The sequence below is a fragment of the Grampus griseus genome (genome assembly GCF_964374135.1).
Source record: "Grampus griseus genome assembly, chromosome: 1".
Classification (NCBI taxonomy): Eukaryota; Metazoa; Chordata; class Mammalia; order Artiodactyla; family Delphinidae; genus Grampus; species Grampus griseus.
In genome coordinates, this window is record NC_139017.1 from 36315647 (window position 1) to 36339687 (window position 24041).

At 42.3% G+C, this 24041-nt stretch overlaps 1 protein-coding gene across 1 annotated transcript in view; it reads left to right on the forward strand.

Annotated features, from left to right (window-relative positions):
• LOC309839306 (uncharacterized protein C1orf21) overlaps window positions 1-21919 on the forward strand; it is a 225342-nt gene extending 203423 nt beyond the window's left edge. Inside the window, exons 5-6 of the mRNA XM_082681017.1 lie at window positions 1113-1173; window positions 21118-21919. Of these exons, the coding sequence (XP_082537143.1) occupies window positions 1113-1173; window positions 21118-21156 (100 nt within the window). The 3' untranslated portion in view covers window positions 21157-21919. The remainder of the gene's footprint in view (window positions 1-1112; window positions 1174-21117) is intronic.
• The last annotated feature ends 2122 nt before the right edge of the window (window positions 21920-24041 follow it).

Below are 24041 nucleotides of genomic sequence, written 5' to 3' on the forward strand. Positions count from 1 at the left end.
GTTGTTACCTAGGGACTGTTTCTCACAGTGCGATGTGTACCCTCTTAGGTAAGAACTATTATTAATGCCACTGTGTTGATAGTTTCCACGTGAGAGGAGGGCATCCCTGTTTACCTAGGCGGGAGTCAGTCGATAGGGGGTAATTTACTTCATCAGAGTGAAAGTTCTGTCTCTGTCCCTATGGAAGAGATTTAGGGCTTCTCTCTGAAAGGAGCGCATGAAGAACAGCAGAGTAAGCCTCACGCTGTCTGGTTACACCATCTCTAAGACAACACACAGGTAACGAGGATCTCCGTGGTGGGCGTTTGCTCCACCTGGCAGGGTCTGCTGCACCTCCAGGGATAACAGTTTATCTGAAAGAGCTCAGTTAGTGCATCGGGATTTGAGAATACATAAGTCACCCTTCCATTCAAGACCCTTTCCCTCCTGTCCGTGAATCCTCTCTGCTCTCCTTACCTTCTTAGTTTTGTCCTCACCAACCACGTCCATCTCATTAAGTATGCCGTTAAATAGCAAAGAACAGGTAAACACACAGGGCGGGGGCTACTCAGACTTGCCTCCTCACTTACTCTCACGTTCCAGTGGATTTCAGTTCCAAAGAGGTGCATTTGCTGTCACCAGGACAGGAGATATTCAGGTCAGGTTCTCGGCTCATTTGCTGCCAGCCCACACCTATACAGTCAGCGGAATACCATGCTGATGCTGACAGCCTGTGTAAAATACACATTTTAATATAATAACTAGGATATATTTTCTTGTTATGGTTACACACAGGGTTGAAATATGCCATGTACTGCTTGCCTGTGCTTTTTGTTTTAAGTACAAGGCAAAAATTGGGCACACACCTCCGAGTAACACCACTATAAATAACGTGTACGTTGAAAGGAAATTGCGTTCCTTAAATCATAGGAACTGATAGACTGTTATGAAACAATGTTTGCAGGGTTACTGTAATGACATTTATCCTTAGTGTGACTTCAGAGTACTTCCGTGGAAAAGTCTGCAAGAAATAAATGACTGCCCCGAAGTTTAGGGACTCGGAATTTTTCATCTGAGGGAGCTAGGTTTAAGAAAACACTGAAATACGCACTTACCTACTCTCTGTTTTTCAGCATGCACATCTCTGAAAGCCAGCAAGAATTCTTCAGAATGCTGGATGAAAAAATTGAAAAGGTAAGAAGTAAAATTACATGTTTCAAGGGAAATATTGCCTCATGAGTTAGAGTAACGGTATTCTGGTTTCTGTTACAAAGCTTTTCTTACAAGGGGATGGTTAGAGTTAAAACAAACGTCCACACATCACAGCGTGGCTAGGAGAATATTTAATGTATAACAGAGCTTCCCAGGATCCTGGGCTACCGCTGATCTTTCATTAAAGCGTGGAAAGTCAGGTAGAGACTGGTAAGAGCCTTTGCCTAGAAACAGAGCGTTGCTATCTATCACTGTGTATTGTCTGCACCTGGTGCCCTGCTCGGACCTCAGACTGCAAGCAGGGAGGTCCTTAGTACCTGTCTACTACATACCCAATGTTGCTCTGAGTTATTGACAAATGTTGCAACCATGTTGCAATCAATACCTTACCTCAGGGAAGTGGCCATGAGACCGGTAATATTTGCATTTTACAGATAAGGAAATTGAGGCTCATGCTTGAGTAACTTACCCAGGTTTGCAAGGCTAATAGCGGTCGTGTTGGAATTCCAGCCCACGTCTGTCTGACTCCAAAGCAGAGTCTCCAGGTTGCTTCTCTAAAAGTGTGTGGTTTTTACAGTGACAGTAAGACACAAAGTTGATTCATGTGGAAATTTAACCCATACTTATGATCTCAGAGTGCCATATGAGAATTAACTGAATGAAGGGTTCAATATGGTAATCATTAAAGGCTTACGTGCTTAGAGAATTTAAATTTATCACTGCAGGGAGTGAATTTTAAATACTAAAGTTATACATCTGAGAATTATAATTTGAAAACCTTATTCTGAAGAAGAGTTAAATTCTAAATTCAGAACATATCACGACTATGGTTAAGGCATCACGGGCCAATTTTACCTTTGAAATTTTTCCACTTTAATTTTTACTTCTTTTTTTACTTTTTGTGGTCCTTGAGCATTTCTTCATGAAGTCCTAGGTTATGTGTATATCGGTCAATGGAAGATAGTGAAGGAGGTCTTAAATTCATCCGTACTTCAGTAACAGACTCCTCTCTGAGGTGGACCTCTCCTGAAAGAATCATTATATAATCTTCTAATGCACCATTAAAAGACCAGCATCTGTTACCAATGTGAAAAATAGAAATGGGTAACGAACTAAAGTAATAGTTTAATCTATAGTGTTCCTTGGCTATGCTTACATTCTCATTTGAGTATATATATATATATTTTACTTTTAGTGAAATTTTAGCTTATGCATGACTTTTTAGATTGAAAACATCATCTTAGGAATAATTACCAGGTTTCACATATTGGTTCAAAAGCTGTTCAACTTGCCAGTAACATTTTGTTTTCAGTAAAGAGAAGCATAAAAAGCAATATTTTGTTCCTACTGTAATGGTGAATATCTTTTCTTTCTCTGGATTATTTCTCCTCCACTAGCTTTTTGGCAATAAAAATATTTGCTTAGTAGTCAGACGTAGTCTGTAAAAATTGAGACCTGAATTGTAAGTTATCTTTTTAAACAACATTTACAGACCCTGACAAGGTGTTTTAAGTGATCTAATCTCTTTCTGGTGTGTTTCCATAATTGAAATTCTACATCTTGTTACTCAAAACTGAAATTCATTGTTCCCATCTGAAATTCTACTTCCCTTCTTACTTTGCATCCAGGATGTAGACAGTGATGTGTTTAGCACAACAAAAGCAAAGTTTATAACTTGATCATTTATTGGATGAAACTTTCCTTGGACAAAGGAGCATTTGTAGATTCAGGATACAGTGTTCCCACTATATATTGAATACATTTATATTCAAAAATTAGCTGTTATATAATCTGTGATACATGCCCAGTTACAGATTTCTAAGGGAATTTTGTATCTTCTCTGAACCAAACTTTCCTATCTCTGCTCTTACCTAAAGTTCATCCTTCTGAATTTTGTGAATATGCTATCCTATGTATCATCTAAACATTAAGCCTCCCCAAATTAAAATGTTCCTTTTTAATATATGTGTTCAGCTTAATATAGTCTTCACCATAGTTTATATAATCAAAATTGGAAGTTGGATTCTTATGAATCATTTTCCTGACTTTTTACCATTGCTAAATATTTCTTTGGTCCAACTAATATTTAGACAACCATAAATGCAATTCACATCTATTCTTTAGGTTATATAGGATTGATTTAAAAAAAAACTAAACTCAGAGCTTCATGCTGCAAATTGGAGTCATTCTGAGAGGCCTTGAGTTTTGAGATATAATCTTTCTCAGAAATGTCCAGGAATTCCTCTTTTCTTCCTTAAGTTGGCAAGAAGCAAAATTGAGTGAATCTGTAAAGATTTAAACCTGCCGTTCCTTGATTCATCCTTTGTATTTATTGAATGTCTACGGGGCATAGTTTGATTTACCTTTCAACTCTCCTCTCCATACTAAGAGAAATCTCTGTTCTGTCTCTCTCAAGATATATGCAAACGTACCATTAGTATAAGGAAACAAGGACTGCTAGGTGGTTTAATACTTACAGTGAAACTTAATGTGGACTACTCTAAATCAAAAATGATCATGGTGCTGAGCTGCAGTGTACTTTTGCACCACAGCTGGGCAAGCAGTTTTCTAAGAAGTTACTGGTGTCAAAGAAAAGCAAGTAGCAAAAATGCATTAACAAAGTATTTAGCACTTTCGATGCTAAATTATTTAGCATCGTTTAATTATTTAGCATACCAGGCATTATGCTGTGACTCGGGATAGAAAAACAGATAGGAACTAAGGGATACAGAATAAGTAGGAAAGAGTCCCTTGACTTGAGGAGCTCAGTTTTTAATGCAGATTTCTTTGAAAAGGTAATTATTTTACCAATGGAGGTGTCCTTCTTCCATCACCCCTTACACCATTATCACCGTGAGTCAGATCCTCCTGTATTGAACGTAGGTGTTTCAGGGGTCAAGTGCTGAAACTTGAGGTCCGTGAACCAGGCAGTTGGGACATCCTTGGACACTTGACACCGTTTCACTATGCTGGCGTGAAGAAAGCCAGGACACTGAGCTGCATCTGGAGATGACCACGAGAGAGATTTTTGTCAGGAGAGCAGTGAGAGTTCAAAAGAGCATCGTAAGCTCTGATCAACTTTTGCTTTTCCTTTTGGAGAGTAAAAAAATGCTGTGAAACAATGGGAGCACCTCATTTATCTTTACCTCATTCTTTTTCACTTGGATACCTAACCATTATTCCATTACAATCTATAGTTGTTGTCCCTGACAATTCACAGGCTCCTGAACTTTATGTGAAGTGGTGACATTTGCCTAATTTTACAGCTTAAAGAAAATGACAGTTTACTGCAGAGCAAGGTAATGATTTTAAACTCTCGTCTTTCACTATATTTAGAGGAGAAAGAAGAGATCTAGATGATTAAAACTTGGCCCTGTGGAGGAGTTTCTGAATATCATACCAAAGACAGATCACATCAGATTTTAAGATATGCTTTCTACGGTATATTTGTGTACTTGTAAGAAGCAGAAAAAGTAAATACATTTTTTAAGTATCTGCATTAATACTGTCTTTCCCAGGCAAACGCAGGGATTTATATTTTGCTTTAGGAAGATGTAAGAACAGCTGACAACTGAGAAGTCTTTTGCTCTCTCAGGGAGAGCCCTGAATGTTAAAGAATGTCTCAGTGCAATGCCAGTTGCATCTGGTTAGTTTTCCTCGTGAAAAGCATCTTAAGCTCTGTTGGGTCATGGGCATTTTTTTGGAATGTTGTAAAAGTTAGAAAGACTCTCCCTATAAAAATGCACATGATATCATATACACAAAATTCTTAAGTAAAATTTTAGAGTTTTTTAACTGTCTGGAGCCTGTCCTCGGGCCCCAGGCAAAGAACCCGTGCATTTCACTTACGGGCTTTGCTCAGATCCAGGGCCCAACTATACCCATGAGCACCCACGAGTCTCGTCAGGGTCTGATCTTATCCTTATGTATCTCTGACTGTAAAGAAAATTAGGAAACTAAGCACAGATAACTCCAAGAAAACCCATTCTCCTTCCTTTCATCGCTCCCTTCTCCTCTTTGAGAATAGCTCATAGTACTTCACCCCCCGAGGGTGAGCTATCAGCGTGCCACCATGACTCGCATATTCCTGTAGGATTTTGAGACTCCGCCTCTGCTGACTGGAATTATTCAATGTGACCTTTTGAGGAAATGTCTTAGAAAGAGCAGCGGATGGATTTAAAATCAGCTGATTTTAATATGTTTATCTATAGACCTTTACATCTGTTGAAAAATCATTTACACTTAGAAAATGTTTGGGTTCCTGAAGTGGCCTGATTTCCTTGGCCCCAGAACTAACCTAGTTGGTGAGAAACATGGTAAGTCTGCATTTATAAATTTATTTCAAGGGCTCCTTTTCTTAATATTATGTCAGATCAGTCTGAACTACGCTATGAATCAGTGTGTCAGAGATCCGAAGGTGTTTGCTTTTCATCTGGTAAAGAGAGTGACTTGTGTGTAATTATGAGCCGTGATTTTTGGTTCTATATATAAACTCTTCCTGAAGTAGACTGTTTAACTGCAGAGCTGCTATAGAATCGAATATAATATTTGGCACCTGCAAGTGATGATAGGTTTTACTTTCTGGTGGTGCGTTTAAAGGTCTCCTCAGTGCCGCTAGTGATGAGAAACATGGGACTGTTGTATCAGATCCTGAAGAATGTCACCTGGCCTGCTCCATGTGTACGGAGGAAGTCATAGCATGTCCCTCCCACTAGCTTGTCAATTTCCGTAACAACCAGGGCCTTCAGCACTGGCAGAGAGATGCTCTTGCTGACACATGTGTTTTGGAACTGGGCTGGGCTGCCGTTATTCCATTAGACAGCTCCTTGCTCCATGGGAAACACAGCAGGGCCTTAATTTTGCTAATAATCAAACCCTGCCTTGTGTCTCCTTCCCCATCATCCCCCTGCCTTGCCTGCTCTCTCTCCTGTACGTACCTTTCCTCATTCGCTGGTCAAAGTAAAGCTGTAATTACAAGGGTAAGGCTGTGACCCAGCCCTGTTTTGTTTCTCTCCCTACCGCATAGCTTTATGCAGGTGACTTCTTAATAGTTACTATGATAACATTGGTGCAAGAGCCACTGGCGAAGTGCGTGCACACCATGGACTTTGAGGATCCTAGCGTTCCCCAGCATTCCATGTAGCTACTAGTCATAGGTCACGCAGCCAAGGAAAATAAAGGAGGCAGCAAACCTAGAAGAATGCAACACACCCAGTCTCTTCTCACTTTCTTTTTTCTGGAGGGCTTGATTTTCAGAGAATTCTTGAGGTTCTATCAGCCTGGTGCCTTAGGGAGTAGCAAAGGAGAAGAGTCCAGGTTCCAGAACAGTGGAGTACATGAATACAAATAAAAACCATGCCATTTTTATGAATGCAGTGAGGCCGACAGTGCTCTGAACTCAACAGCAACCTGGGGCACAATCGGTGAATGGTGTCATTTTGCCATGGGTGTAGTACTTGGGCAAAAGAAGGTGGCCCAAGGTACCACTCAGAGCAGAGAGACAGTGATGCTGGCTTGTGTCGCTTTTTTGTCTTGTTCCCATTCGGTTTCTCCTTCCCTTCCTCTTCCTGGGCTATCTGTTTCCCCTCCTCCCCATGGCCTTTCCACTCTTCGCGCTTAGCATCCAGGGGCATTGTTTTAGCCCTACAGAGGGCCCTTGGGGACAGAGGGTACCAGCCTCTGTCACTGCTAATTTATTATTTAAGAATCTCTAAAAGAACTCGAAGCATTACATAGACGGTTCCCTAAGGATAAAAATTGGGTCTCTTTGTTTGCCTAGAACCTAGCACAGGGCCTGGGACAGAACAGAGGCTTAATAAATTTGTTGAAGGAGTGAATAGGGCACATGAGACCACTGGGCTTAGCAGAAGCAGAAGCACACGAAGGAAGGAGATGTGATGGGGCAGACTCCTGTAGCAAAGGGCTCAGCGTGATAGGAGGGGCTCTTAACAGTTAGGAGCCCCATGGCAGGTATGTAGTAGGTACAGTGCCAAGAAACAGAACTGAGAAAAGTCAAGAAAAGAGGCAGCACGGAGCAAGTGAAAGAGCCTGTGCTTCAAACCCCAGGCAAATCCGAAGACCCACTCCAGTAGTAGCTGTGTGACCTCAGGTTAATTGTTTAACCTTTCTGATCCTCAGTTTCCTCACCAAAATTTTGGATAGTAACACTAACTTGTCCGGGAAATTAAAGAAAATTCATGTAGAGTCTGTAGCAGAGTGTTTGATATGTTGTATGTGCTCTGTGATTGGTAGCTTTTATTTTGGTTGAAGTTGCCTGTATCCACATCATAAAGGCCATTTGTAGAGGAAGGATTTGGGGGAGGTAGTGACTGAAACTGAACATGCAGAACTTATCAGATTGAACCTTGCTTGAGCAAGTGCCTTCCTGTGGTATAGATGTCTCCTTGTAGAGAGAGAATTAGAACAGGATATTTTCCGGTGTACTGGCCCACCTCCCTCCTGTGTGGTATAAACATGTTAAGGAATTAGATTCGTGTGAACATTTATAGAGCCATTAAATAACCTGTACCAGCTTTTGAGCTGATGACAGAATGAGTCCATGAGTCAGTGGCCCGGGTACAGCTGAATCCCTATCTGTATTTTTGCTGTTTGGAGGGTTCATTCTTTTTTAATTCTTGTGGGTTGCTTAAAACCTGCTTTTGCAAATATTCATTAATACTAGTCTTAAAATGTTTATAACAACAACAAAAAGTTAGGAAAGGGGATCCCTAACAAGATCATTAAAGCAGTAAGATTAACTTCTTTGATTCATTTAACAAGCTTATCTGGAATGTGTTCTCTGGACGCAGAAATGAGCCAGGGCCATGGAGCTGCACCATGAGGAATTAGGAAATTGGGTCCTTGCCTTTAGGGAGCTTCTAATCTAGCAGCATAAAGTTTTCAGTTGGGAGGAACTTCAGAGAGTATCTTATCTGATTTACCCGCAACTTTCCAAACTCCCACTAAACAGAACCCTCTGTAGCAAAGAATGAGGCATGCCCCTTTATATCAATTGGGAAGGAATTATAAAACATATTATGTTTTGTACATTTCTTGAAATGTTTATTCTGATATATCTTGTTATTTGTGGGATACTTATTCCTCTCTTTGAAATTCTGTGGAGAATTCCTAGAGAAAGCATTGTTGGGGTAGACACTTCTAGATTGCCCTCATTTTAATCCCATTTTTCTAAATAGAGTCAAAAGAGGAGTACCAAATACTTTAAACTCATATTATCGAAATTGGTTGTTGGAGGTTTGGAGATGTTTAATCATATTCTGCCTCCCTTCTGGGTTCTTAACAAATTTAAAATAGACACAGAGAGTCAGGTGAGTATCATGGGTCAGTATCTATCTTATTAATAAGTCTCATAATTCCCAAACGCAGAGCTTCTAGTAAACTAAGTTTGGAATATATTTGCAATACTTAAAACATGAAAAGGATCTGTAGCCAGCATATATAAGGAAGTACTATTAATGCTAACCAATAAAAACCATCAATTAAAGTTATGAGTCTGTATCCTTGAAATTCTCTTACGTGTGTGCAATAAAGTTCACTGAAGCATACATACTGTGCTCAGTCGCAAAAAAAATTTTTAAAACCTGGAAGCAGTTTAAGCACCTAGCGCTAAAGGAATGAATAAATAAAATCCTTTATAGACCCACAGTACAGTATCATGCAGCAGTTAAAAGAAATGACCCAGGCGCATATATATATATATATATATATATATATATATATATATATATATATATATATATATCTCCACAATTATAGATCTCAAATCATATTATTAAATGAATAGAGGAATAGAGCAGAATGATAAAAAATTGTATGACACCATACAAATTAAAAAACCATACACTGTTTTTAGATGGACATTCAACAAATATTTATTAAACACCAGTTATACATACACGTGTGCGTGCACACATTACTATAGTACGTTTTTATATGATATATTTATAAATGGCATGTATTTATATCTGTTTTATACGTAAACATTCATATAGAAGATGTATAGTTTATTTGGTATATTACGAATATTATACAGTTATTAAAGTATCAAAATGATCATACCAAACCCATGATCATTGTTGTACCTGGGGATGGGGGAAGGGGAATGGGACTGGGTTTCATTTCTTTTCATTTCTTCAGGGAGAGAGTGGCAGCTAGAAGCAATGTTACAAAATGTTACTAGTTCTTATGCCTGTGATTGAAATGCAGTGCTTGTTACATTCATTATACTTTTCTGTATCTTTTAAATTTCTCAAAATTCAGAGAAGTCTATGGAAAGAGGAATATGTGTATGACAAAATGTCAGGTGGAAAACAAGCAGATTACACAGTGGTCACTGGCGTTGCTCACACCTTCCACTGCATCCACATATGTACAGTTTGGTGGAAGAAAACCTTCAGGAGGAACTAATACACGGGCACCAAGGCATGCTCTAAGTCACCTGAAGTTCTTCTTGGTTTTTGTTGTTGTTGTTGTTGTTTTGATTGATTGATTGATTGATTGATGGCTGCATTGGGTCTTCGTTGCTGGCTTTCTCTAGCTGTGGTGAGCGGGGGCTACTCTTCCTTGCGGTGCATGGGCTTCTCATTGCGGTGGCTTCTCTTGTTGTGAAGCACAGGCTCTAGGTGCGCAGGCTTCAGTAGTTGTGGCACGCAGGCTTCAGTAGTTGTGGCTCGTGGGCTCTAGAGCGCAGGCGCAGTAGTTGTGGCACCTGGGCTTAGTTAATCCGCAGCACGGGGATCTTCCTGGACCAGGGCTCGAACCCATGTCCCCTGCATTGGCAGGCGGATTCTTAACCACTGCACTACCAGGGAAGCCCAGTGCTCCTGTTTTAATTTCATTTGAAACTGCTCCCATTTCCAAGGGCTCTGATAGTCATGGCCGCAGATGGAGTTAACCTCTATTCATTGCTGTTCTTATTGGCCAGTTGATCAAATGTGTGACAAGCCTTAATATAATCAGAGCTTCATAACTTATTAGGCTAAACAGTCCCCACAAATTCAGTTAGTTCTGTTTGCCCAGCTTCTCATATGTCCTCTGGGCCTCCCCCAGTTGTTATCCTCCCAAAGTGTTAATTCCCAGGAAATGTATTAGATTCATCAGGCCAATGGAAACCTCAGGATCCATCATGAAATCCCATGGACCCTGCTTTTCTTCCTCTTTTTAGGGTGCAGCCTGCCCACCTTAGCCATGTCCTGGAAGAGGAAGGAAGCCAAACGGACATGTTCTCCCCAACCATGGGCCCAGGACACCCACTCCTCACTGCTCTCTGGGCCTTTTCTCCCTCATATCTAGCTAGTTCACTCTTCTGTGCCTTCTGCGGGCAGGGACATCCCATCAGTAGCTGCAGTCCTCTCCCTGGCCAAATGCATGTGCTTCCTATTCTGAAAGCAAAGAAGAAGGAAAGGGAAGGTGAGCGCTGTGGTCCAGCAAACAGTGTTGCTCCTCTGTGTAGGCAGGAGGGAAAGGAACCAACTTGTCACATTCTCCCCTGTCTGGTAGGCTAGCCCATGGAGCATTAAGACGGGCAAACCCAGCATTCTCTACTCTCTCCACCTGTGACTGGGTGAGTCAGTCACCATCCATAAGGCCTCAGGGGGGTGGGAGGAGAGGGGATAAGGAGAGCCTACTGGGTTCTCTAATCCAGCAAGAACGCTGATTCTCATCTGACTGACTGTTCTCAGTTAAAAACTATAAGGAAAGGAGGTGTGTTCTTAGTCTCCCCAAACCTCCAGCCATGTTCAAAATAAATTCTAGGGTATAAGCAATTAGTTCAGAACAAAGAGCTCTAAAGAGTTTGTCTGGAAGGCACATCTTTGTCAAGAGGCATATGGATTGAAATCCCAGGCCTGCTAAAGCCATTGTCCTGAAGGAAGTGAGTCTTAGAGGAGACCCATGAAGCTTCATGTCCTAGAGGAAGTGAATCCTAGGGGAGACCCATGAGGCTCCAGTCCACCAAGTGGGTTCTCCTGGCTTAGGGGTGAGGGGTGGTATTTAAATCTTAACTCTTATACCTGAGAATAGACTAATTTAAGACATCTCTTTGAATTAAGTCCATCAAATGACCTGGAAATCTTCTGCAAAGAATTACGCAAAATTTTATGGTGTATCTCTTTATCATTATAAGGAATCGGGTATAACAGGGAAATTTTTTTATAAGATAATATCAAGTAAAAAAAATAAAATTAAAAAATTTGTTGTCTATCATAGGATTGAAACTATATAAAAGTGACATACATACGGACAGAGATTTAAATGAAACTTGAAAACTTTCTAATTTATTAGCAAGACAGGGTTGTAAGAAAACTTTTTAATTTAATTTTGATTTTGATCGATGGTTTTTTGGTTTATAAGAACAATTTTATAAAACAATCTTTTGGAGAAGAACCCTGGCCCCATCTTGAGAGAAATGTCTCTCAAGGTGGAATTTATCTCTGCTGTGTGAGCTCTTAGGAAGAGGGTCCGAACCCGTGACAGAGTTAGCCTCTGAACCTACAGATGGTAATTGTATTTTCTGTGACAAAAGTGGGCAGAATACAGCCCATGGGCCAAATCTAGCCTGCCAGACAAGAATAGTTTTTATGTGTTTAAATGGTTGGGGGAAATAAAAGGCCAAATAATATTTTCTGACATGTGAAAAATCATGTGAAATTCCAACTTAAGGGTCCACAAATATAGTTTTGTTGGAACACAGCCATACTCGTTCTTTTACTTTTCTCTGTGGCTGCCTTCATGCTTATAGCTAGAGCTGAGTTGCAACAGAGACCCTTTAGAATGCAAAGCCTAAATTATTTACTCTTTGGTCCTTCACAGAGAAAGTCACCAACCCTGCTCTAGGACATCGGTTCAATATGGCCCAGAGACATGGGCATCCTGCATTCTGTATCCCTGCTTTTTTTTTTTTCTTTTCTCTTTTTGGCCTTGCCATGTGGTGGCTTGTGAGATCTTAGTTCCCCGACCAGGGATCAAACCTGTGCCCTCTACATTGGAAGCACAGAGTCTTAACCACTGGACCGCCAAGGAAGTCCCATCCCTGCTTTTCCCTGTCCTCACTCCCGCTCGCCTCCTCGTGGGGAAAGGAGCATCATCGAAGTCATCTGAGTGCCAACATCAGGCAAAGCAGGACCTTGAGAAATAGGTCCCTTGAAGCTTCTAAAATATCCTTCTTAGAAGGATAGAATCAGTAGAATGAGGATTTGGGTATAATAAACACTTCATGGGAGTTGTAAAGCTGTTTAGTCAATACATTCTCTCTTGGAAATGAAAAGGCCAGTATACTAGGGTTCTTGTCACTGTGGTTGTTATCGTGGTGATCATTCCTCTACATGGTCAACAAAACAGTCAGAGGCTGTCATACCCCTACTGGTCATTACGAACGATTCCTTTTTCCAACTGAAATGATAACGCACAAGTCTAATTAGAATAAAGCTCATTAGAAACAGGCTTGGCCATTAATGCCTTGATTGATTTTTCTAATGAAATAAGCCAGGGGAGGAGACTTGAACAGCACTGCTAATTATTTTTGCTTTTCTTCGGCATTGCCTCAGAACTTGTTATAAATTGTTGTTGTGCTGTTATGAAAATGCTGCTGAAACACTCCCTGACCGAAGAGGCTCTGACACTTGCAGCCCCGAGGAAGCAGTGGAGGGCGCCTGACTCCTGGCCCACAGCCCTACAGGAGGAGGATTCAACAGCAGCCCCTGGGGGGTGTCCTTCATTTCACTTTTCCACCCTCTTCCCGCCTCCTCCTCGTCATCTTTGTTCTGGATTCTGGCTGGTGGTTCACAGATGCTCAAGCTGTGGAATGCAGCTCTCGTGCCCCTGTATTCCTGGTTCGACAGAGTTTAAATGTTCAGGCTCCCATAGAAACTTAGATCCGAGGTTGCCGCTGGATGGTGATACATGCAGGAAAAGTTTTGGGGAAAAAGATGTTAGGTGGGCAGAGAAGCAAGACGGCCCATTAAGTGTCTGTACCAAATACTGTTGGGATAATTGTGTTTCATTAATCAAGATGTTCTTTGGTGCCCAGAAAGCCAGACTGCCCCACAGTGCAGGGTAGAAGGCTACCAAAGAGGCGCGACTAAGTCAAGAAACAGACTCACTAAGCCCACAGTTAGGAAGAGAGAGGAGGAAGATGAATCATGTAAAGGAAGCAGACAGGTGGTAGGAGAATTCAAATAATGCACAGGTCAGAAACCTTTGGAGCTTCCCAGTCATCCAGAGAGGTTCAGGAGAGGAGGGGGAAGTCTTCATTTGTCAGTTAGCCTGCTGTATGATGAGTATAACAGGGCACCCTTCCGGGCAGAAATAAGCCTTATTAAAGCACACTTCTATGGGCCACACAAGGATTCCATTGAGTGTCAAAAAGATGAAGAGGAGAGAGCAGTTCTCATGGGTTCCCTTACCCTGCTCCTCTCCACCCGGGTGCCCCTTCCCAATAAAGTCTTTTGCTTTATCAGCAAAAAAAAAAAAAAAAAAAAGACAAAGGGGAATAAGAGACGTGTTCTGTTCTGCCCCCTGTAGTAAGGGAAGCAAACATTTTGGCTAAAATTACTTTTAATACGTGGTGGGATGGAAGGATGACTGAGGGGAAGAGACCAATTCTCCCTAGAGCTTTCACTTGAAATTATGATGTTGAACAAGATCGTAAGACTAAGTAACCACTAAGAGAAGTCTGGGGAGGAGGGAGTATGAGAGAAGAAAGCAATATATGTGGAAATGCAGGATGTACAAGAAGGATCTGCCAGTTTCGGACACAGTGGATGACCGATCCTGTTGTTTTGTTCGTCTTTTATATGTTTTAACCATTTTTTCTTTGGGATATTAGATGGTTTTTTTCCATGCCTAATAAAAATGCTGCAATGAAAATATTTGTACACTTCTAAGAATTTTATAAAGGTATAGTTTACATGCCATAAAATTTACTTATTTTATATGTACAATTCAATGATTTTTAGTAAATTTACCAAACTGCATGACTATCACCACATTCCAGTTTTAGAACATTTTCATCACATCAGTAAGATCCCTCCTGCCAGCATACAGCCAATCCCCTTTCCCATCTCCAGCCCCAGGGAGTAAATGCATATATTTTTAAAAACATATATTTGGGAGTTTATCATTAATATTGATGTCTATGATTGCTATAAGAAGGGTATGAACGTTCTTATGACTCATAATACATATTACCACATTACTTTCCAAAGCAGCCCTACCACTTTACAAGGCTGCCAGCAGTGTATGAGAGCTGCACTTCATTGTACACTCCCAAGAATTGGGTATCGCTATTTTTAAATAATATCTAATTGTCTTCATTTGGATTTTTTTATTACTGAAGCAGACCGTTTTTCTATTTGTGTGTTTGCTGATTTTATTTGTTCTAAATGAATTTCCACTCTGTGCCCTTCCCTCTTGTTGAAATCCTCTTACATTAACTTTTTTTATTGATATGAGCTTCTCATGTAACTTGTCACTTACACATTGTATGCTGCAGGTATTTTTCCCATTGAGGTTTGCCTTTTTATTTTGTTTTATTCTTTTTCTTTTGGTATGCAAAGTTTCATTTTTACATGATGAAATATGTTCATCTTTTTATTTTCTACGTGATCTTTTTTATGGCTTTGAGGCTAAGAGTTATTTCCTTCTCCAGAGCTTTGACAGAAGCTCAGTTTTATGGTCTGTTTTGTATTATTATTAAGATTTAGCACATCATTTCTCTTGGAATCTGTCATTTCTGGTGACCCTCTTTGTCAAATACTTAATTCTTACATATCTTAGGCCATATTACCAGGATATCTTATTCTGTACTGGTGATGTTTTTGACGGCTCCACTTTAAAAAGAACATGAGAAAAGTGACACACATGCAAGGGAGTAAGACCTAGGTGGAAACCTCATTATTCACAGGTAATGGACCGAAGGATGCTATCAGTCTGGGAAGACCTAGCCTCTGGTTACAAAGGCCCTGACCATGCCATTCTGCGGGAGTTACAGAGAGGCAGGGTTTGGGCTCAGCTGTGAACAATTTCATGAGTAGCTGGAAAAGTATCTGACATGTTCCAGTCGTAAAGAGAAGGCTCCCTGCCTATAATATGGTCAGTGGAGGTCTGTTCTACATTAGATGCAAGGTAGGGGAGGAAGACCTCTGGGTCCCCTTCCAACTCCAAAATCTCAGAACTCTCTAGATACTGTTCCTCCTTTCGTTTATTCAGCAAATATTTAGTGATCATCTAATATGTCGCCAGCACTAGTCTAAGTCCTAGGGATGCAGCAGTGCAGAAAACACTTTCAGCCCACTGGATGCATCTATTCAAGGGGGAAGACAGCCAATAAAGGAATAAAGCAATACGTTAATGATGTCAGGTAACGATAAGTAATATAAATAAAAATGAAACAGAGTAAGAAGTGCTATTGTATATAAGGAGCTCAGGGAAGACAGTGAGGTGACATTTGAGCAGAGGTCTAGAAAATGTGAAGTGATGGATGGGGTGAGGGCTGCAGGCAGGAGAAGCCAGCCAGGAAGTTGGAGGAAGGACAAGCATCCAGGCCCTGAGGTGCCAGCTTGTTTGAGGGCCTGGATGTAGATGAGTAATCCAGTGGTGGCCCAATTTCTCACATAGTCAGTTTATTAACAGTTGGATCTGTTGACCTCATTTTTCAATATCATCATAAGAGCTATAATTTATTAAGTACCATGTGCCAAGCTTTGCCAAACACCTATGTGTATTACTCCTAAGTCTCCCAACAGCACTGCAAGTTAGGTCTTACTGTCCCCATTTTACAGATGGGGAAACTGGAGCTCACTGCTTCCTCTCTGGAACTTTCATCTTGTTCTAGTCTACTCCATTGGGGAAATACTCAGTTCACAGCTGACTCTTACATGCTTGAGGTGTATGTATTAGGCCAGATGCACACACATCTACAGAGAAGTACTAGAGACTCCTGTGATAAACTCACCCCTGAAACTGGACAGCCAGCCCTAGACTATTTGCCTGCGTAAACTTGAGGAGAAGTACTGTAGGCACTTTGGAGGAATAATTCCTTTATTTGAAGTCACTCTTTGATCTGTTCCTCTTTAAACTAGCAGAATTAGGACAATGTCCTTTCCTTTGCTACACCTTAATATTGCTAATTCTAAGCCTAGACATTTCAACAAACAAAAAAATCCTGACCCTAGAACCTCAGAAATGTATGAGTTGACATAAACTTCCAGTTTCCAAGAAAATAATGCAGACAGTTGAAGAGGGCATGGAAACTCTACAGAGTAGGGCTGTGGTCAGGGAAACTGGTAGGCAAAAAGCTCCTTGAGATGTTTTGAGTCTACACCAAAACACCTCTGTGGTTCTTCATACGACCCTTCCTTGTCAGCGTCCTCGTGTGTTTCCATTCTTCCCACACGTGGGGTCTCGTGGGGACCTGGCTGTCTGTAGCTTTCAGTGTGTCCTTTGCACAAGGGTGGAATTGTGTCTAACAGTCCCTAATGCTGGCTGCATACAGTGTCTTTACAAAGACTTCCATTTTGTAGTCCCTTTAAGGGGAAAGGGCATGCTTTGGACTAAGAGAATTGCTGTGTAGCTCCCAAACCCAGCTCACTCCCACTTCCTGCCGTCTGACAGCTGCAGGTTTTAAGGTTCTCTTTTTAGCATCGTTCTTTAAAAATTTCAATGAGACGTGAAGTCATATTATAGAAACAAGCTCCCTATCTGGCCCAGTAGAGCCTGTGTGCAGGTGGGGCCCTTGTGATGCTGAGATGGGGCTGCTTCAGTACGTTTTCTTGGGTTCCCCTTAAAAATGACACTGGCCACATGGGAGCTCTTACTCTCCTTGTTTTTGATTTCCAAGTTTTCTGTTCGTAAAATAATTGCTTCTCAGAGCTGCTGACAGGTGATAACAAAAATAAAACTGATTTGAATTCAGTTATCAACTCACTACAGTCATAACAAAAGAGGCAAGGATTAGCCCTGTGTTCTGGGCTTCTCTGAGGTTTGCCCACAAGTAACAGGACGCAGGACTCCTACCTACTTTGCAGGGTTGGTGTGAATAACCAATGAAATAGTGTCTGCAAAGCAGCTGATGCAATTTTCCTTCTCCTTCTCATAGTAATTATAATAATTTCAGAGGAGCAAATGCTTGAGAAATGGAAGTTGCAGTTTGGGTTGACGCAGAGCGTTTACAAGAGATTTGCCCCTCAAAAGAGGGCACTTCCTATGGTGACAGTAAACTTGGAGGGTCTGTTTAACCCTATAACTCATTTACAGAGTTGGAGACACCGCTTTATCAGCGATTGCACCAGTTCATGTGTGTGTGTGTCTGTCTGTCACTGCATCCAAGTTCTTCCTTGTGGATAAGATGCCCTCTGAACCCCAACATTGGCCACCTAGGCCTTTGCTTTGATTGAGGCTTCTTAAGAAGGGAAGGGATTGAGGTGTCTGCCATAGAAGCTTTATTTGAGCACATGGGGTTCTGGCCCGTCTGGGGTGCAAGGCTGAGGTGGAAGGAAGGGCTCCCTGACACCTGGCAGAGTACAATTTGTGACGACAGTTCTCACCCGCCCAACCGCCGTAAAGAAGGTGGTCCTTATTCTCCTGCCAGGGCCTGGACAAACAGGGGGTTTAATAGCAGTAGTAGTAATAATAGCAGCAGCTAATATTTATTGACCACCTGCTAGAAACGGTATTTTTCCCATGTAATCCTGATCACAACCCTATGAAACAGAGACCATGATTCTCCCCAGGAAACCAAAGCCCGAAGATTTGCCCAGTGTCTCACAACAGTGTGTGTGTCCACATATACACTGGAGAAGTCCTCTCCTTTCCTAACGTAAACTCCATGAGCCCACCTTTCCCCTCCAGCCAGACGCTCAGAGGCCACTCGCAGGTCTACTGTCTGAGCCCCATGAGTTGTGGATACGTGGAGAGCATCATCTGATATATTTCTGATAGGTTTGGATGTGTCCTGTTGCCCACAATGGAGAATAAACTCCCAACGGTCAGGGTCCACGAGGGTCTCCTTTCTAGCTCTCCACCATGTGGCTCAGGGAGTGTCTCCTGGGTGGTCTGGGCCAAGGCAACAGCTGGCATCTGCTTGGACACTGTCACCAGGGAGGTGTCATTGGGGACACACTTCTCTTGTCAGGAAGATTGCTCACCCAGCTTCCCTACCCAGGAGACTTTTTTTTGCAGCAAGTAAAACAAGCCTGGAGATGACACCAGGCTCAAAAACTCTGCAAGGAGCAGGGATGAGAGTTGGCGATGTGATAGCAGAAGAAACCAAAATCTGCTAATTGGTGAATCATTCAAAGAGAACACGCAATCTGGGGCCGGTTAGCACGGGAATGGGCCACGCTCGTGCTTTTGCAGGCCCCGAAGACTTCTTGGTGTGGCAGCACTTTTTTATTTGTCAGACACACGTGTACACATGTGTACACACATACATGTATAAAATTATGTGCCAGGCCCGATTTAATCACTTTACTACTATTAACTCACTTAATCTTCAGCAACCACATGAAGTTGGTACTGTTGTTATCTTCGTTTTACAGATGGGGAAAGTGAGACACAGAGAGGTAACTTGATCAAAATCCCAGAGCTAGTGAGTCACAGAGCCAGGATGACTGCCCAGCCAGGTGGTACCGTCATGCATTAGAATGATGCTGAAATATTAGGAGAATGTGAGCTACTTCCAATATACAGATACTGTGACAAAGAAACATGTCATACATTTGAGAAATAGTTGTATGCGAAATTATTATTTTCTTTATGTTTTAGATACTTTTAGTAATAAGTCCCAGTTATAAAGAAAATTTTATTTTTAAAGGAACTTTCCCCCCAGAATTGAAACATGTAGTGTGTATTTAAAAAGAAAGAAGTCGGGGCTGCCCTGGTGGCGCAGTGGTTGAGAGTCTGCCTGCCAATGCAGGGGACGTGGGTTCGTGCCCCGGTCCAGGAAGATCCCACATGCCACGGAGCAGTTGGGCCCGTGAGCCATGGCCACTGAGCTTGCGCGTCCGGAGCCTGTGCTCCGCAACGGGAGAGGCCACAACAGTGAGAGGCCCGCGTACCGCAAAAAAAAAAAAAAATCACGAGGAAAAAAAAGAAAGAAGTCAGCCCCCTCCCCTTCCACTGCTGCTGAGCTAGCTGTTTTTGCTCCTGCCCATAGCCATGGTCAAGCCTACTCTCCACATGTTTCTCCCGCCCTTGTCTAGGTTGTGGGGAGGCTTAGATGCCAAGCGCTTTAGACAGTCAGGACATGGCTCTGACTTCTGTTGGAAAGAAGATGTGGACTTTGATCACTCATGCAAAACCCTAAGGTATTAACATGGGATGTGTGCAGAGACCAACTCCAACTACCACCTATGCTGTCTAGTCAGAAAGTTAAAGATATGTGCATGGCATGCCAAAGATTGGATGTCGGGTAAAAGCTTTATGACTTCGGAAAACTTCTGGGCCTCTCTGGGCTTTGTTTTTCTCATCTGAGGAATGGGAAACACAACAGTACATAAGACATAGGGCTGTGGTGGCAGAATCAGCAATACTTGAAAAGTGCTAAGCACAGTACCCAACATGGAGAGAGCATTCGGCAAACTTGAGCATCGTGGGATGTTACCTGTTCACACTTGTGTGATCCAGGAGTAGAGGGCTCAGTCCAGTTGAGCCAGTATGATTGTCACTCCAGGAAATTTGAAACAACAAACAGACACAGAGACTGGAAGTCACTGGAACTAGAGCACATTAATAGCCACTCTCAGGAGGTAAGGTCCATGTTGTTCCCACATCTGTCCTTTCCAACCTTGGTTACTGAACCTTCACTTCTTTGGGATACCTTTGTATCTTTCCAATACATTCCTCTTTTTTTTTTTCTTTAAAAAAAAAAAAAAAAAAGAAAGTGGTCAAAGGATATAAATAGTATGAATACATGACTTTACACAAAGCCTTTATCTGTGACACAGGCAGGACAGGGACTTGTTTCCGTGCTCTCTGTGAGAGACTACAGACCAAGGAGCCATGTGCTTTGACCAAGACAGCCCGGTGATGTCAGACATGGAGCTTAAATCCCAGGCCTAACTGTGCCTTCATAGAGTATATAACCTGCTGGAGAGAGGATGAAATGTGTTCAAAAGTAACGGCTGGATATAGTTCTTAAGCCCTCAAGTAACCTGTTTTGTTAGGGGATGGATGCATTAAAAGCATTTTTGCCTTCCTTGTGCATCCCACACATACCAAACATAGTCCTAGATATGTTATACATATTCAGTGAACCTTTGTTTTTTAATCCCTGTTTTAACTTAGAATGGATTAAGGGACTTCCCTGGTGGTCCAGTGGTTAAGACTCTGCACTTCCACTGCAGGGGGCGAGGGTTTGGTCCCTGGTCGGAGAACTAAGATCCCACATGCCACACAGTGTGGCCAAAAAAAAAAAAAAAACCACCACATTAGGGTGGATTAAAACTAAGACATCCCTAGATTATGCCATCCTCCTCTGTAAAAGTGTAATAAGTTCTGGGCTTGGAGATATAGCTGTGGAATGTGAACAGCCCGAGCAGAAAGGGACTCCGTTCACTGTTCATTTTGGTTTCTCCTGTTCATGACAAATTGGTCTCCAGAATGGATACTCCATTTGGTAATGACTTGGTGAAAGGCTGAGTCTTTCCTGTGCCTAGTATAAGTTCTTACCAATACAAAATAAGGGCTTACTGGGGGCTTGGTAAAACTTCCATGCTATGAGGTATATACAGTTTATAAATCAGCCAGCACGTATTTATGACTTAACCTTCCTGGTGCTCAGTAGTCAATGACGGAGCCTGGCTCCTGTTGCAGGGAGACATATACTGAGAGAAAACCGATTGCAAGTAACTATCTCAAGCCTTGCTTTGGATTCTCAGTCACATCTTATTCTTTTCTTTTCCTCTCAAGGGTCGAGATTACTGTTCGGAAGAAGAAGATATCACATAGCACCAATTCTACCACTCAAACTGGGAGCTACTACTGTGTAAATAGGTTACACCCCACGTTGAAATCTTTGCAAAGGTCGGTTCTCTTCAGCGAACAGCACTATAGCAAAAGAAGATCGTTCCATATCGTATGCCCCATTAAATTACAATGTTTCTTAATGAACTTGCAAAGGAATATTGCTAAAAACAAACAAAAAAAAAACTGTTATCGAACTTTCTTTGTTGCTGCTAGTTAAAACTTGTTGCAACTTTTCACTTCTCTCAGTGTCCAGGTCTGCAGCAAAATTCTGCAATTTCACCTTAAAGATACTGTTGGTTTTACAGATGCTCTCCAACCTATTTTCTATAAGATAAGGTAGTGGTGAACTCAGATATCCAACTTCTGTCCTAGACCGGTTCCGCTTCTAAGACAAGCGCCTCCTTCCCTCTCTCCTCCTTCCCTGCCTTCCCCTGAGCAGTCCAAAGCCTTGCTTCTCACTGGCAGTGTCGCGCTTTGGAGAGGGGACGGTTGCTATGGCAAAAGCCTTGTTTCTCTGTGAAGAAGAAGTAGAGACGCTGTTGTCGATTAAAAGCATGTTGTGACATGGCTCCTGGAAGTGACATAGGAGCGAACGGCAGGTGGTTTCATTTCCTGGGTCTCTTAATCAAAGATCAAGCTTGCAGCGTCAGTTTTGCTCCGATGCAGACGGAAGTGTGATCACAATCATTTTGAATCCCTCTTGCCTACTTTTTTTTCTAAGAAAATAAACATTTTACTGTTTTTATGTTTCCTTGTCTTCTCCCATTCATCCAGCTCAGTGTTTTATGATGATCCTTGGTGCGGAAGACGAGCCCTCCTTAGCAATGACTCCTCAGTGGCTCCCTACCGTCCCATTTATAACCCACCAAGCATTCGCAGTGCTGACAGTGGTCAGAGGAGGTGAGGGGACGTCCCACGGCTTTTTAGGAGGGCCTGAAACCACCCTGTTAGCTTTCATCCTGTTAGCCAATAAACCACCCTACTTCCCTTCAAAATGGCACGTGGGCCTTGCCACTTCCGTTCTCTTACTTGCAGCACTGGATGGTGTGGTGAAAAGCGTTTGCCGACTAGAAAACATAGTACGTGGACACTGGTGATGATATTCGGAGATGCGAAAGCCAAAGCCCCGGGCAGTCGTGGGGAACATGAACTGTGGGTTTGGTAGAGTTTATTTTTCCATATTCTATGAAGAGAATGGTCTCTTCTCAAAGACAGAAATAATATTTTTAACAAATGTTGTCACAAGTAAATAGCAATCAAAAGGAGAAAATAACTTTTGTATTTTTTTAACACGTTCGATAGCTTTGACGAGGGTTCTCTTTGTTACTTTCAGGGGAGGGCACCCTATTCAGTGCCACGCCAGCAGTCCAGGTGTGGGTTTGGCCCACAAAAAGAAACACAGCAAAAGCACTGTGTGTTTCTGTTTGCAGGGTTGTGGACGCGAAAGGCCTCAGCGTCAGCCACACTGCCACCCTCCGAAGGTGGGTAGTTAATACGCTCTGGGTAGTTGAGAGATCACCTGCCGCAGAATAGAATAAGAAGCTTAGTGTGTTCTTGCTGTGAAGATGAGCCTTGACCTGAAAATCCATCCACAGAGCTGGTGGCACCAGTAACGTGTTCAGGGGGAGATTCCTTATCTCCTTTTAGACCCGGCACACACCAAAAGTGAGGGGAAGGAAACTCAGTCAGGCACTAGAGAAAATGGACTCAAACGTTAGCAACAAAAGCCCTTCCTTCTTTCAGCCGGCAGCAGCAGCTATTTGGGGGAGCAGCTGTGGTTGTTACATAAATAGAGACGCAGCCAAAATTTCAGGCTTTTTATCCAGCTTCGAGCAGAAAAAACGCAGGGAGAGTTCGAGTCGCCTAGGGTTTTATGTCCCCTCCTTTTCTATGGTTTTTGGCCAAGTGACTAAAATAGTTTTTCCCAACTGTAAACGAACTGCCAAGCCCCACCTTAAACTTGTGCGCCAGTGACTTGTTCACTGTTCCGAGGGTGACCTTTTCCCGAGATTCCTTGTTCTTATCCAGCAAGAATGAAGCAAACACTGAATGTCTTCCATTTCGCTCCTCTATTTGGTGTCTCAGATAGTGTCTTCCCAGAAAATCACCACCTTCCACGTGGAGATGAAACAGGCTCACATCATTTTTCTGACGGTCACGTTTAACATTTCGACATGATACACGTGTACACAGAACCACGTGTCTCTGGGGAATCTGATTTTTGGGGGTTTCGTGACACCTGAAGTGTTGTGCCCGTGAGCCAGTGGCTTTTCACCTGGAGTTCTGTGTCCCGGGTTTAACACGGGGTACCTCTTTGATGGGCAAAAGTGATGTCATCTGCAGACACATTCGGTACATCTAGAAACAGCTCTGAGAAATGGGGTGACGGAGCCAGTTGGCGTGAAATACTTGACTATGTTAGCAACGCTCAAAACTGTCTGTTTTCCATTTGTTGGTTTTAATCATAAAATTGTCAAGGGATCTGTGTTTGTACTTTATTTTTTTATGCCTTCTGTAAAGGTCTAATGCAAAAACATTTGCCTTTTTTTTTCCCCTGTGTATCTGAACATGAAGCCCGTTGTCTCAGATACAGTGAAAGAATAATCCAGAAGCTGGTGCTCCTGCTGGCTGTCATCTCTGAGGACTCAGGGGGATGAAGGAAGGAGGGAGGGAAATGGTCTGGCGGATGGAGGTATAGAAAAAGAATGAGAAACGGGCCGAGAAGCATTTAGGACAGAGAAGGGCGATGGCTGTGCGCCCGGTGCGATTCAAAATCCAGCTGCTTTAGTGGCCAGTGGGTGGGGCAGACTGGAGGCAAGATTTACAGCTAGATTACACACGCCTTATGGGCTCTGAGTTGTAGAATT